General features: G+C 35.2%; 1 protein-coding gene across 1 annotated transcript in view; it reads left to right on the plus strand.

Annotated features, from left to right (window-relative positions):
* Positions 1-15,370, plus strand: part of TBC1D8B (TBC1 domain family member 8B) — a 77,734-nt gene extending 62,364 nt beyond the window's left edge. Inside the window, exons 15-21 of the mRNA XM_019955442.2 lie at positions 3,040-3,108; positions 3,276-3,516; positions 4,256-4,321; positions 6,104-6,187; positions 7,240-7,296; positions 9,885-9,982; positions 12,192-15,370. Of these exons, the coding sequence (XP_019811001.2) occupies positions 3,040-3,108; positions 3,276-3,516; positions 4,256-4,321; positions 6,104-6,187; positions 7,240-7,296; positions 9,885-9,982; positions 12,192-12,590 (1,014 nt within the window). The 3' untranslated portion in view covers positions 12,591-15,370. The remainder of the gene's footprint in view (positions 1-3,039; positions 3,109-3,275; positions 3,517-4,255; positions 4,322-6,103; positions 6,188-7,239; positions 7,297-9,884; positions 9,983-12,191) is intronic.
* Positions 15,371-15,577: the final 207 nt, after the last annotated feature.

The following is a 15,577-nucleotide window of genomic DNA, read 5'->3' on the forward strand; positions in this document are numbered from 1 at the left end:
TTAATGACTGTGTTACTGACTCTCATTAATTCTGATTTTTTTTCAGTTGAATTTCTGAATAGACAGGCATATCTTTTATAGGCTTAAGAGTTTTGACCCTTCCTAATATGTATACCTCTTTTAGATTTTTATTTGTATTCTTGTAGTGGGTAGAATCTTCAGAGAAGTATTAAATAATAACAGTAGAAGCAAGCTTCCTTGTCTCATTCTGGAATTTAATAGAAGTGCCTCTAGTATTTTATTAAGTATGATGTTTGCTGTTAATTTTTGAAGGACTCTTTTTAGTCAAATTTAGTAGTTTCATTTAGTGTGTGGCGGATTCATGTTGATATATGGCAAAACCAATACAATATTTTAAAGTTAAAAAATAAAAAAAAAAAGAGATTTGGGACATTTTAAAAAATCAATATTGAGTGTTAACTTTGATCAAATAACTTTTCCATATCTTGAGATTATATATTTTTCTACTTTATTAATATAGTAAAGTACATTAAAGAATTCCTAGATTGAACTTCTGTTTAATTCTTGAGATGAATCCTATTTGTTCGTGTTGTGTTATTCTTTTAATATTCTGCTTTGATAGTTTTCCTGAATAGTTTAGCTAGGTTCTTTACATATGTTAAAGTGACATTGACTTACAGTGTGTGTGTGCTAACTTTATTTTTTCATATTAGAATTGGACTCTTGTCATAGAATGGAGTTTTGAACAAATCATATTTTTCTATGTGCTGGGATAGTTTAAACCACATAGAAATTAACCAGTACCTGAAAGTTTGAGATTAACCTGTAAAACCATCTGGATCTGCTGCCTTTGGTGGGCATTTGATTACTTTTTCAGTTCTGTCTATTCAGAACTTGTTCTTCCTGAGTTAATTTTAGTCATTTATATTTTTATAGAGATTACCCATTTCATCTAGACTTTCAGATATGTTGTTTTATAGCTTCTGGAATTCATTGAACAGATAATTAATGTTACTTTCTATATGCTGGACACAATAATTTATATGTCTGTGTCTATAGTATTCTTTTACTTCTCAATGATATTTATTCATGCTGTCTTTTATCAAACTTTCCAGATATTTATTTTACTTTTTTAATTTACAAACTCTTTTATTTATGAAGTATACTTTTTTTTAGTTACTCCTGTTTCATTAATTCTAGCCTTTATCTTTACCCTTGCTTTATTTATTTATTTATTTATTTTGGATTTAAATCTTTTTTTTTTTTTTTGCTTTTCTTTACTTTATTTTTTAACTTTACAATATTGAATTGGTTTTGCCATATATCAACATGAATCCACCACAGGTATATACGTGTTCCCCATCCTGAACCCTCCTCCCTCCTCCCTCCCTGTACCATCCCTCTGGGTCGTCCCAGCGCACCAGCCCCAAGCATCCAGTATCGTGCATTGTACCCTATCTTTAAAATGTCTTAAATACCAAAATCATTGTACCATCAGTGCTTATTCTTCCTGGAGTAGAATGATATTGCATATTTTCTGAGATTATTCATTCTTGGGTTACGTTTTTTTGGCACAAAGAGGGAATGCACATCTCCCAGTGCCTTTGAAGTCTTTAATGACAACCCCACAGGGTGACTTGACAAATTGCCTATGTAGAAAAAGACATAGAATACTGTGGCTTATATTTCGGTTAGTTCAGTTCAGTCGCTCAGTCATGTCTGACTCTTTGCGACCCCATGAACTGCAGCACACCAGGCCTCCCTGTCCATCATCAACTCCTGGAGTTTACCCAAACTCATATCCATTGAGTCAGTGATGCCATCTAACCATCTCATCCTCTGTTGTCCCCTTCTCCTCCTGCCTTCAATCTTTCCCAACATCAGGGTCTTTTCAAACGAGTCAGTTCTTCGCATCAGGTGGCCAAAATGTTGGAGTTTCGGCTTCAACATCAGTCCTTCCAATGAACACCCAGGACTGATTTCCTTTAGGATGGACTGGTTGGATCTCCTTGCAGTCCAAGGGACTCTCAAGAGTCTTCTGCAACACCACAGTTCAAAAGCATAAATTCTTCAGCACTCAGCTTTCTTTATAGTCCAACTGTCACATCCATACATGACTACTGGAAAAAACATAGCTTTGACTAGATGGACCTTTGTTGGCAAAGTAATGTCTCTACTTTTTAATATGCTGTCTAGGTTGGTCATAACTTTCCTTCCAAGGAGTAAGCCTCTTTTAATTTCATGGCTGCAGTCACCATCTGCCGGGATTTTGGAGCCCAGAAAAATAAAGTCTGACACTGTTTCCCCATCTATTTGCCATGAAGTGATGGGACCACATGCCATGATCTGTTTTCTGAATGTTGAGCTTTAGGCCAACTTTTTCACTCTCCTCTTTCACTTTCATCAAGAGGCTCTTTAGATCTTCTTCACTTTCTGCCATCAGGGTGGTGTCATCTGCATATCTGAGGTTATTGATATTTCTCCCGGCAATCTTGATTCCAGCTTGTGCTTCATCCAGCCCAGCATTTCTCATGATGTACTCTGCATATAAGTTAAATAAGCAGGGTGACAATATACAGCCTTGACATATTCCTTTTCCTATTTGGAACCAGTCTGTTGTTCCATGTCCAGTTCTAACTGTTGCTTCCTGACCGGCATACAGGTTTCTCAAGAGGCAGGTCAGGTGGTCTGGTATTCCCATCTCTTGAAGAATTTTCCAGTTTATTGTGATCCACACAGTCAAAGGCTTTGGCACAGTCAATAAAGCAGAAATAGATGTTTTTCTGGAATTCTCTTACTTTTTCGATGATCCAAGTTAATATTTACAGATATTAACTGGCTGTCCTCTGGTGGCTATCTCTGTGTACGAAGAGACAAAGGTCAAATTGCATATCAGAGTAGAATTGAACTATACTGTATGCACAGCTTTTTTAAAGGACAAAAATAGGTACATTTACCTTTTGTTATTCCTTAAAGTTTAAAATATTGTATTCTGGCAGAGGGAGTTTTCTAAATGGGTTCAAAGACAATTTCTATACCAAAGTGTTAAATTCTGAATTGCTTTTAATCTTTTTAAAGTTGCGTGTTGTATCACAAGATGTGAAGTTGAGCCTTCATGAACTGGATGAACTTTATGTCATCTTTAAGGTACTCTTTTCCTTCTTTAAATGAAAAATAATATTCTTAGCAGAATTTTACCACAACCACCCAACTATTTTATCTTTAATTATTTTAGTAGACAGATTTAAAAAAATGTTATGAAGTTACATTTTCTGATTTAATGACTTTTGTCTTTTTTTCCATTTTTTAAATAGAAAGAGTTATTTTTTTCTTATTATTGGTGTTTGAGTTCTCCAGTACTGAAGCACCATGATCCCAGTCTGCCATATTTGGAGCAGTATCAGATTGACTGCCAGCAGTTCAGAGTGTTGTATCACTTGTTGAGTCCCTGGGCTCATTCTGCAAATAGAGATTCACTAGCTTTATGGACATTCAGATTGTTGGATGAAAACTCCGACTGCCTTATCAACTTCAAAGAATTCTCCTCTGCAATTGGTAGGATGATATCCAATAACTTTTCTTTTTTAAAGCAGAAAAATAAAGGTACCCCTAGAAATACTTAGTACTGCCTGTAATTGCCAATTTAGTCAGATTTTATCAGCCTGATTTACACTATCTCCAGCTTTAGCAATAACTGGACCATTTTCTTTGTTTGTTACTAAATCTAAATATTTCATCGCATCTTGCCCCAACCCTCCCAGAAAAAAACAAGCTGTTAGATGTGGTTGTTTTAATGGTTAACATGAAGGAAGATAATGTCCTGATTTCCCCACCTTTAGGCATATGGATTCTTCAGGAGGATGTTCTACCTCAGTAAAAATGCAACCGCATAGCCTAGAAAAGTGGTAAAGAAATAGTCAACAAACATTTTGTGCCTGTAGATAGTCCACCAGTTATATCATTCCTTTGCTTTTCCAGACACCCTAATGTGCTTTCTTAGGGATTCCCCCTTGAAGAGGAGTTCTCTCCTCTGATGAAGCATTCAAAAGAAAAAGTAAATTTTAGATTGGGGTTGGGGAGAGAGTACAGTAAGAGAGCATTTTATTTATCCCTTTATTTTGCTTATATACTTCAAGGAGAGAATCTGGCCTACTGGATGTTGGTTAACTGATAGTTTAAGTAACAGAAGGTTTCTGAATCCTGGCTCATATCTATGTCTTAATTAATCTGTGTTGCTGTAATTGATTGAATGTTCTTTGGCTGTGATTATTTGCAATTTAATTTTATTGAACAGACATAATGTACAATGGAAGTTTTACTGAGAAGCTTAAGCTGCTTTTTAAGCTGCATATTTCTCCAGGTAAGAGTTTAATAGTTGTTAGTGATGTATAGAAGTTGATTCTATACATCAATTATACTTTTTAACAAGTATAATTACAGATATCATTCTATTTTAACGAATAATATAATTTTCCATATGGTATAAGGTCGTTGCTTAATTGTGGCCTGTGGATCACGTTAGCAATATTTTTGCTAATATATAGTTACACTGAAATCTGTAGAGGAGATTCTGTGTAACAGATAGGTTCATAGATTTCCTTCCTGTTAGTGGTCAGTCAATTTAATAAGTAGTTTATGTGTAAGCACTGTCTATCATTTGAGTAATGGCATAATGTTGAATTTTTATTGTTGTTGTCATTAGACAGTAGAATTTAACTTTAGACAAACCGCCAAACTTGTGAAATACTACAGATTATTCAGAAAAGTGAGACTGGGCAGCAAGGGATATTAAACATTTCGAGGAGGAAACAAAAACTACCATTTATTGAACACTTGTTCTGTTCAGGCATTTATATGCATTCTTTTATTTAATTTTCATGATATCCTTGAAAGGTGGTATTATCTGTCCAATTTTGACGATATGGAAACTAAGAGAAAGATTAAATTTGCTGAAGACAACATATCTAATAAATTGCTTAGCTGAAATTCAGACTAAGGTTTGACTACAAAATGCAGGCTTCTTTCTATTCTACCATACTGCCTTACTGTTACCACATCAGTTCTACTTAAGTGTTTCCCTCTGAGCTCAAGAGGCTGCCTTTGCCAGCCTGATCCATAATTAGGAATCTAGTCTTAAACTTTAAAGGAACATTGCAAAAGTACCTTTTAGCTTAAATAGGGTGATTCACCAAAAAAAAAAAAAAAAAAAGCACCTCATAATTTGTCTAAAACTACACCTGAGGTCCCTTTTAAAGTCTTCCCAGGATAGTTGGGAACCATTCTTTACCACACCAAAAATCTAAAAGTCATGTTTAACCTTCACAAACTCAAATCATAAACACAGTGTTAAAAACCAAAGACAAATCAAATAATAATTTAACTGTGAAGGACTTTACATTGTCAAGTCAAATTGTCATTAGATTGTCTAATATTGTAATGGAATGAATATGATTTTCCATAGAAGGATTAAAAATAGGAAAAACACTGTATATCTGTTAGAGCACTCAGTTTCATGTTTTCCTTATTATTAATGATGTTTTTAGATGACTGTGGTCACGTTTTCAGAGATTTCCAAGTGTCATATTTTTAAATTTTAATTTGTAATGGCTCTTGGAAAACTGTTAAAAAGCAAGTAATTTGGAGAAATAAGAGAATTCAAAGTGATCAAATACTTCTTGTTAAAATATTTGCTATACAGTAGAGTAGTACCCCACTCCAGCACTCTTGCCTGGAAAATCCCATGGACGGAGGAGCCTGGTAGGCTGCAGTCCATGGGGTCGCTAGGAGTCAGACCCGACTGAGCTAGGAGTCAGACCCGACTGAGCGACTTCACTTTCACTTTTCACTCTCATGCTTTGGAGAAGGAAATGGCAACCCACTCCAGTGTTCTTGCCTGGAGAATCCCAGGGATGGGGAGCCTGGTGGGCTGCCGTCTATGGGGTCGCACAGAGTCGGACACGACTGAAGCGACTCAGCAGCAGCAGCAGCAGCAGAGTAGTACTACTTCTATACTTCTTCACATATGTCTTTCTTTTACAGGGACCCTTTGTTTAATTCTCTGTCCCCAGATTTAATTGATCCATTATAGGACCTGTTTCTGTCTCTCATTGTTACAAATATGATCTGGGTTATCTATTTTCAGCTTATACTGAAGTGCAGTATAAAGACCCTTCAAAGGGAGATGAACTTTCCAAGGAAGAATTGCTGTACTTCAGTCAACTCCATGGTAAATATCTGTTTTGAATATATCTGTTTTGCTGATTAATCACGTAGAGATCTTTCTGGTTTAAACATTCTTTACCCAGCTACTACTAGTAAAATTTGAGTTAATTATACCTTACACTTCTTTTGTGCTACCATAGCACTTAGCATAGTCCTAAATGCATGGTAAGTATTCCATAAATATTTGAGTAACTAAACTACATTTTGGATTTTGATTTATGGAATTTCTTGTTTACTGGAGAATTTGAAAGAAAATGCATTTTGTTTCTACTTTTGTAGCAGAAATTTCTAAAATGTATCAGACTTTTTAAATGCCTTGTTAAAATGCAATGAAGACAATAGAATCTTTGATGATAGAAGGTCATAGCTATTATTCAAACAGTGAATACTTATTATAAATCACTGTAGGTGTAGGACATAGGGATGAGTCTGTCTCAGACAAAATTTGGAAGTATTATGGGCTTATTGTTGTGTCTTTTGCTGCTTTTTCATAAATAGAAGTATCTTAGAGAGAAGTCCTTATGTAACCTTGTGTATGGTTACTGTATGATGGTGTTTGAACATTAAGTTTGAAGCAACCTTACAAATCATCTAGTCAAGTCCCTAAATTATACAGGGGGCACTGAGGCCCAGAAGGGAGAAGTGACTCGTGTGAGATTTTTCAATGAGGTTTTACCACAGTTAGGACTAGTAGCTCAGTCTTTTTTTTTTTTTTTTAGCTCAGTCTTTTGGCTCTCAATATGTTTTTTTCCTAATAAAAGAAGTAATACTATTCAATTTGAAGAAAATCACAAGGAAGGAAATATCACATACCACCCAGAAATAAATTAATAATTCATATACTTCTATCTAAGATTTTTTAATGTGGATTTTCCCTGCAGTGTTCTTTTTAAAGTTCTTGAATACTTTGTCTTCTCATGATAGGAGGTCAGATTAGCTATAATTGGTTTGTTGAAGAAAATAATGTGTGCTTATAAGTCTATCAAAATACTATTTTACTTTCAAAAGGTATTTTTTAAATATTTTACAAAATGCAGTTGTCCTCTTCCCCTCTAGTTTCCAAGCCTGCAAAGGAGAAGGAAGCAAAGTCAGCAAGAAACAGCCCAGAAAAAGGTATATGATTTAGGAGTATCATTTAGTTTAAGTTATTGTTTTTGTAAATAAGGTTAACTACACAAGGGGGAGGCATGGATTCCTTTTAAAATCTCTTGATTTGTCCTTAGAGCTTTTTCAGTTCCTTTGTGTAAGTTTAACAATTTATTCTTCTCTGGATACTTCAGTCTCAGAAGTTATAGAAAATGTAACAGTAAATGACCCATATTTATTTATTATTTTAAAAATATTTATTTTAATTGTATAAGTAATAGATAATTCATATAAAAGAAATTTAAATGGCACAGAAATGCTCATATCCCCACCCAACCCCACTCTGAAGTAGATGTGAAAACATTTTGGCCTATATTCTTTCCAGACCTGCTTCTGCATATAAACAAATATAAATAGACATCTATTTTTTAAAAAAGAAACACTTCATAAATACTGTTTTATAACTTGTTGCCGGGGACCAGCCCCGGCTGATCCAGGGTATTCGAAGGAGAGACGGCGTAGGCGAAGATCAGGAAACAATTGCTTAATTAAATGTTAATTAAGGATATAAAGAGTAATAGAATGAGGATAGCTCAGTGAGGAAATTTAGTGGAGAAAAGCGGCTGAAATAAGGATAGCTCAGTGAGGAAATTCAGTGGAGAAAAGAGGCTGAATAATTCGGCCAGAAGGGTAAGAGAAAGAACGACATGGTGAGACCAAGTTTCGGTGAACAAGGCCCCGCACTTTATTTTCCAAAGTAGTTTTTATACCTTAAGTTATGCATAGAGGATAATGGGGGAAGGGGTAGAGTCTTGCAGCAAGCCAGGCTTTCTTCCTGCAAACTTATCATATGCAAAAGCTTAGGTGATTTGCATCATCTTCTGGCCCGGAGGCCTGTTAACATTTTAAGACCCTTTCTTCAGAAAACTTATTTTTCTCTAAAGGTGATTGGTCAGGAGCCACCCTCCAAAAGCATTAGATAAAGTTGCATTCCTACAGAGCAAAGGTATGGTGGGCTATAACAAGAAAAAGAATTAACTCAAGGGTCCCAGGTTACAAACATTAAAGCTACTACTTACACCAATTATATTAATCAATACACTGCCAGGGACACAGCAGGTAAGGGATATGGAAACTTAGCAGCAAACATTGGCCCAACAAGTGAAAATCCCTTCACCAATACAATTTCTAATCAATCTTTTAACTACTCAAAAGAATCTGTGTTTAGACAGTTTAGAACATCTCCTGCCTCTCACAGTTGGGAGGCTCTGAACAATCACATGTGGCCGGAAAAACCTATTCAGGCAGGCTAGAGGATTTCCAAAGGAGTTTGTAGGTTAAACACTGTCACACCCAGGAATTATTCACTGGAGCTGTAAGCTAACTCTTTTTTCAGAGAGGTAGTGGGGGACAGCCCCCCGTAAAGTCAGAGGTGTAGGTGAAAACACAAAGCAGAAAGTAGGCAGACTCTGGTTTTGGGGGTATATGCTCGAGAATTTCCAGGGGGACTCCTGAAGCTCGATCCCGCCTTTGCGTATGCCGAGCCTCCTTCCTCATGACCTTTGTCATGGGCGGAGTTCCTCATGCTCCCAGCAGTGATAGAATTCCAGTTGAGCTATTCCAGATCCTGAAAGATGATGCTGTGGAAAGTGCTGCACTCAATATGCACTATGCACTCAATATGCAATATGCCGGCTCCCGGCAACTTGTTTTTCTATTTTTTAGTATATCATGGACATCTTTTCATGTCAGTACATGTGGATCTGACATGTACTGAGTATTGGGGTACAGAGTTTGGTTGTATTGTCATTTATTTCAGTAACTAGCTCAATATTGATGAACACTTAGGTTATTTCCAATTAATTATATTGCAAACTATGGTCCAACAAATATTTTTATACTTACCTTTAATGATACTTTGGGGCATATTTCTTTAAGATAGGATAAATTCATAGAGGTATGAGGATGCTGGGTCGCAAAGAATATGCACATTTAGTATTTTGATAGAGACTGTCAAATTGTTCTACAAAAGTCAATCATTCTTTTTATGTTTTTGAGTAACAGCTAAAAAATAATTTTTGAAGATCTGCTTAGATATGACCACTTCACCAGGTTGTTCAGTATATCCTAGTTTTCCAAGAGATCTAAATAATTATTAATAAAGTCACAATAACATCATTGTGATTAAACTCTTCAAAGGAATGAATGAATAAGTACTGTTTTGAATTTTTGAAAGAGTCACCATAGACCACTGCATATTAAGAACATCATATAGAAGCTATTTTAAACTTAGTGGTATACATGAGAACATCTACATGAAATTTACATCACCAAGTCAGGGTGTACTGTTTAATTTAAAAGGCATTCTTCTTCCCCTCACCTTACATCTTCTCTAGTCCCCAACCTTTTCAAAGTAAAAATTTTAGTTTAATGGAAATGGAGAATATTTTGAGAGTCAGTAAGTGAAAGAAAAGGTATAGTCAGATCAATTTCTGGAGAAAAAAGTGGAATCTTATATCTCAATGAAATATCTTTCAGTAATAATTGTTCTTTTGAGGATTTGGGAAAATATAGTGGGCTGTTCATTATGAAATGATTTTATTCCCCTCATTTAGAAAAAGAAAAAGTCAATATTCAAGCGTATCTAAGTCAATGGCAAGATGAACTTCTAAAAAAAGAAGAAAACATTAAGGATTTACCAAGAATGAATCAGGTATTCAGTTCATAAATTCTGGTTTTCTTATGTGTTTTATTAAAATGAATGTGGGTGTTTCCAAATCTAAAATAGCTAACATGCTATTACAAAAATAATCTCTGCATCATCTCTGTAAGTTTCAGATGAGTATAGAAGAGTGGGAGTAAATTTTAAAATGATTTTCTACTTTAAACACTTAAATGCATCTAGAGTTTCAGTACAGTCCTCTGCTGTGACATTTGTACCTATAGAAAAGATGTGTGTATAACATATATTTCAGTGTTTTCTACTTCTATCTTTATTAGAAATGTTCATTTATTCAGTAGACATTTTTTAGTGACTACTAGATGACATGCCCAATACTAGGTAATAGGAATAAGAAATAACTAAAATAGGTTATACCCTGGTTCCTAATCATCTTGAATCTGCTCAGATAGTACTAATGACTACTGTTAACACAACTTTTTTTTTGGCCATGCCATGTAACATGTGGGATCTTAGTTCCTGGACCAGGGATCAAACCCGCACTCTTTGCTGTGGAAGCACAGAGTCTTAAGCTCTGGACATCAGGGAATTCCCTATTGACACAGTTATAAATCCATCTCTTGCTTGCACACTATTCAGTCATTGTATGTTCTTATGTTTTTTAAATAAATTCTTTTGGTACACATACTGAGGATTCTCAGAACTTAACCAAAATGAGAAATATGAAATAACTTCATTTTTCTCAGTGGAATAGGTAATAAGTACTTCTTAAAATTAATCAATATATTAATACTAAAATTTTAATAAACAGTGTTACAGACTAAGAAAGAAAGAAAAATAAAGCTTAAAGTTTGGTACAATAAATTTTTATAAAGTGTATCTTTTAGGGGGACTTCCCTGACAGTCCTGGGGCTTCCCTGATAGCTCAGTTGGTAAAGAATCCGCCTGCAATGCAGGAGACCCTGGTTCAATTCCTAGGTCAGGAAGATCCGCTGGAGAAGGGATAGGCTACCCACTCCAGTATCTTGGATTTCCCTTGTGGCTCAACTGGGAAAGACTCTGCCTGCAATGCGAGAGACCTGGGTTCAATCCTGGGTTGGGAAGATCCCCTGGAGAAGGGAAAGGCTACCCACTCCAGTATTCTGGCCTGGAGAATTCTATGGACTGTTTAGTCCATGGGGTGGCAGAGAGTCAGACATGACTGAGCTACTTTTACTTCCCCTTTCCCTGGCAGTCCAGTAGTGAAGAATCCATGCTTCCACTGCAGGGGGCATAGGTTGGATCCCTTGTTGGGGAACTAAGATCCTGCATGCCTTACAGTGCAGCCCCCACCTAAAGTATATCTTTTTTATTTACTTTTTATTTACAGATTAACTTTTCTAGTAGGATGATTGACTTATAGGACTTTTGTGTTAGAAAAATTTTTTTATATTGGCAAGAATCTTCTAGGAATGTCTATGGATTGTCTAGGGACAGTTAGCAAACAATCCAGTTTATTTCTTTACTAGGGCCCCTCCTTAGCCTTTAAAAAGAAACATGTCCACATGACCTCCTTGTATTACTGAACTGGTTCCAAAACATTCTTCCTTAAATTTAAGTCATCCTAGTCTGTTCATTAAGATTGATTAATGAATGAATTATTTGTATGTAGGCAAATATGGGACTTTGCCTAATTAAAAGTATCACCTAACATTGAAGGAATGCTGGCAGATACTGTCCAGGAATTATTGTATATATAAAATATGTACATATATGTTGTTTGGGGGGCTTCCCTGGTGGCTCAGATGGTAAAGAATCTGCTTGCAGTGCAGGAGACTGGAGTTCAATCCCAAGGTCAGGAAGATCCCCTGGAGAAGGGAATGGCAACCCACTCCAGTATTCTTGCCTGGAAAATCACACGACTGGCGGGCTATAGTCCATGAGGTCACAAAGAGTCAGACATGACTGAGTGACTAATGCTACACACTATATACATACATATATACATATATATATATATATATATAAAATTTACTGTTATTAGGCAACAGATAAGAAAACTTAAGTGGAATTTTCTTTCATAATTCATACCCATTTTTCTAGAACCAAAATTTACTTGGGGATTGATCATCAGTTCTTAAAACTTCTATGGTGAGGGTTATGTGGTGCAGATTCTAAATAGAAGACTATTCACTCCTAAGTTCTCTTTATATATTTGCTAAGTCTAATATCAAATGTGATATTTCTAACTTGTGTCTTCTAGTCACAATTTATTCAGTTTTCAAAGACACTATATAACTTATTTCATGGGGACCCTGAAGAAGAGTCATTATATCAAGCCATTGCTGTTGTAACCAGCCTTTTGCTCAGGATGGAAGAAGTTGGAAGGAAACTCCATAGCCCTACATCGGCAATGAAAGGGCTGTCTGGTGCTGCAGTCTGTGTTTCTGGAGTACCCAGTGAGGGGCAGGCAGAGAAACCCTTGGAGAAAGAACCCTCCTCGCCCAGGGAAGAACCTCAGTGGTCATTTGCGTTTGAACAGATTCTTGCCTCTTTGTTGAATGAACCGGCATTGGTGAAGTTTTTTGAGAAATCCATAGATCTAAAAGCCAAACTAGAAAATGCGAAAACCTCTCAGTTAAGTTGTAGAACCAAGAAATAAAGCTCTTAACAGGCATTTTACCAAGATTCTTATAACCATCAGCTTGATTCCTGGAAATAGGGATCAGGGATTTATCTTGTTACCAATGTGTTTGAAGGTTAAAAAGAAGATATTGTAAGCACAATGATTTATTCCTTTGGGGTAATATCTAATTTTGATATTCTATAATTCGAATATACTTTTTATATTTCGCAAGACATGCAGTATCAGGGAGAGTATGCTAAATGTCACCACCAGAGGGCACCACCATATCACTTTTAGTAAGCAAATAACTAGTTTGTGCTGCTATTTACATATGAATTAGTGATGATTTTTGAAAATGTGGTGTTATGTTTGAGTATTAGTGATGCTGACATGCCATAATGATAAATCTTACTTTCCAAATTGCCTCAGTCCTATTACAGTGCTTTAGAAAATCAAACTCTTAGATCTGTAGCCTTAATTATCTAGAAGATTACTGTATGGGAACCTCATTTTCAAGTTGTCTAACTGAAATAATATTAACTTCTTAAAGTTAATCTCATTCAGTCTTCTAGTATTACGTAGTTGTTGTTGTTTTTTAAGTAAATTCTACCTTCTCCCTAACCTGAGCAGTTCAGAAGCTATGATACACTTCCAGCTCTGTTATTAACAAAAATAAAAAATTCAAATACTGGGCTGATATGAGGAAAAATGATATTGGATTTGGATTTGAGCTGGTTAAAATGAGCCAATTCAGAAGGGTAAATAAATGTACAGTTAACTGTGTACACGTCTCTCATTGGATTGAGAAGTTACTTGAAATTCCAAGCACTGCTCTTTGTGGTATTTTTCTCAGAGTAGTTTGGTTCTAATTTTAGATTTTGGATTTTCACCAGTCATATTTTAAGTTATAATAGATAGATTGAATTATTGTATTAGTCTGACAAGTTCATAAAGTATACAAGCATACCTTGTTTTATTGTACTTTGCTTGATTGTGCTCCACAGATACTACAGTTGTCTTTTTTTTTTTTTTTTTTTTTGGCCACCACGTGATTTGTGACTGGTAGGCTTGTGGGATCCAGGCTTACAGGATGGTAGTTCCCTACAGGGATTGAACCCGGGCCCTTGGCAGTAAAAGTGCAGAGTCCTAACCACTGGACCACCAGAAAATTCCCACAGATACTACAGCTTATTGAAAATGAAGGCTTGTGGCAACACTGCATTGAGCGAGTCTAATCAGTGCCATTTTTCCAACAGCATTTGCTCACTGTGTCTCTGTCATATTTCGGTGATTCTCACAGTATTTGGGACTTTTTCGTTATTATTATGTTTGTCATGGTGATCCGTGATGAGTGATCTTTAATGTCATTAATGCAACTCACTGAAGGCTCATATGATGGCTAGCATTTTTAAGTGGTAAAATAGTTTTAATTAAAGTTTGTTCCTTTTTTATACATAATGCTATTATTGTACACTTAATAGACTACACTATAGTGTAAACATAACTCTTGTATGCCCTGGGAAACCAAAAAATTCATGTGATTCGCTTTATTGCAATATTTGCTTCTATCCCAGTGATCTGGAACCAAACCTGCAACATCCAAGGTATGCCTGTACTTGTGCATAAGGATTGTTAAGATAATGTATAGAATTTTGGCATCTATCTAAAAAGCTGTAATTTATCTAATTTAAATGTGTAATTTCTGTATACTTTATGCTGCTTATATTTCAGTCATTACAGTGAAAGTTCATTTAGAGATAATGGGCTTTGTTAGCACTTTAAAGAGAAAAAAACATAGCTGTCTGATATTCTGTGTTGTTTCTGATAAAAGCAATTTATAAATCAATTGATTTGGAAAACTGAGGAGAATGCATCCATTGGAACTTGTTTCTTCACAAAAGACTTTGGCTTTAAGCCTTTTGACTTTTCAGATTTGAAACCATGAGAAGGCAGACATCCTTTAAGAATGACCCAAGAAGTCTCCCTGATTATACCAAAAGAATTGGTATAATCAGCTTTTGGCAAGAATCCACTGTGAACAAGGCTTAATCCAGAGGGTTTCATCACCACAAAATATGTTATTTTCAGAGAGATTCAAGAATTTTCAAGTTGACCCCTTGAAAATTTTTGTAAATTGGACTTGGCCAAACATTTACTAGTAATGTCTTTAAAATGATTTTGTCAGCTTTGTCTTTCCAAGGAAATTACCACTTAAAGAGATAATTGCTAAATAAACATCTGTGCCTTTTCTCAGAAATGATTTGCCTGAAATGTGTCCAAATTTTAGAGTTCAGTTAATAGTTTGTATGTGAACTATCACACATCTGCTTTTAAGCAATGATTGTTATACCATAGTAGCTCTATAAGACACAAGGCTCTATGCTTATATTCAAATGCACTGTTGCACATTGTTCAATATTTTGTCAGTTGTATTTATAAAAAGATACTTTCTTAAGAGCATATGTTATTGATATTTGATATGTTTTAAAATCAGAATATTGAAGATTACTTAGTATTGTATTTTAGCCTAGATTAGTTAAATTGAGTACCTAAAGAGATTTTTGAGTTGCAAAAAGATTATAAATGCAAGTTAAAAAGACAAACATTTATTTTCTGAGTCTGCAGGAGAAATAAACAGAACACATAGTTTTGTAGTCACTACCTTGTTGAACAAGTGGGTTTTTCTTACGTAGTTGTGTCACACTGAACCAGTGCATTGTACCTTATACATTAAATTAGGTGTTATAAGGTGGGCTTTACTTGTCTTTATAAAAATAAATGTTATAAATCTATTAAATAAATATGAAAATGGCTTACTTAGAGATCTTATTATTATTTACTATGATATATTTATATTTAACTCTATCACTTGAGGACTTCCCTCCTATATTAGTTAAGGCTCAGTTGCAGAGAACAGAATTCACTCTAATTAGTTTAGGCAGGAAAAGATTTATTACCAGACATTAAGTCACTTATAGAATTATCAGGAGGACTGCCTCTAAATTGAGCATTCAAGAACAACT

Source organism: Bos indicus, chromosome X (genome assembly GCF_029378745.1).
Source record: "Bos indicus isolate NIAB-ARS_2022 breed Sahiwal x Tharparkar chromosome X, NIAB-ARS_B.indTharparkar_mat_pri_1.0, whole genome shotgun sequence".
NCBI lineage: Eukaryota > Metazoa > Chordata > Mammalia > Artiodactyla > Bovidae > Bos > Bos indicus.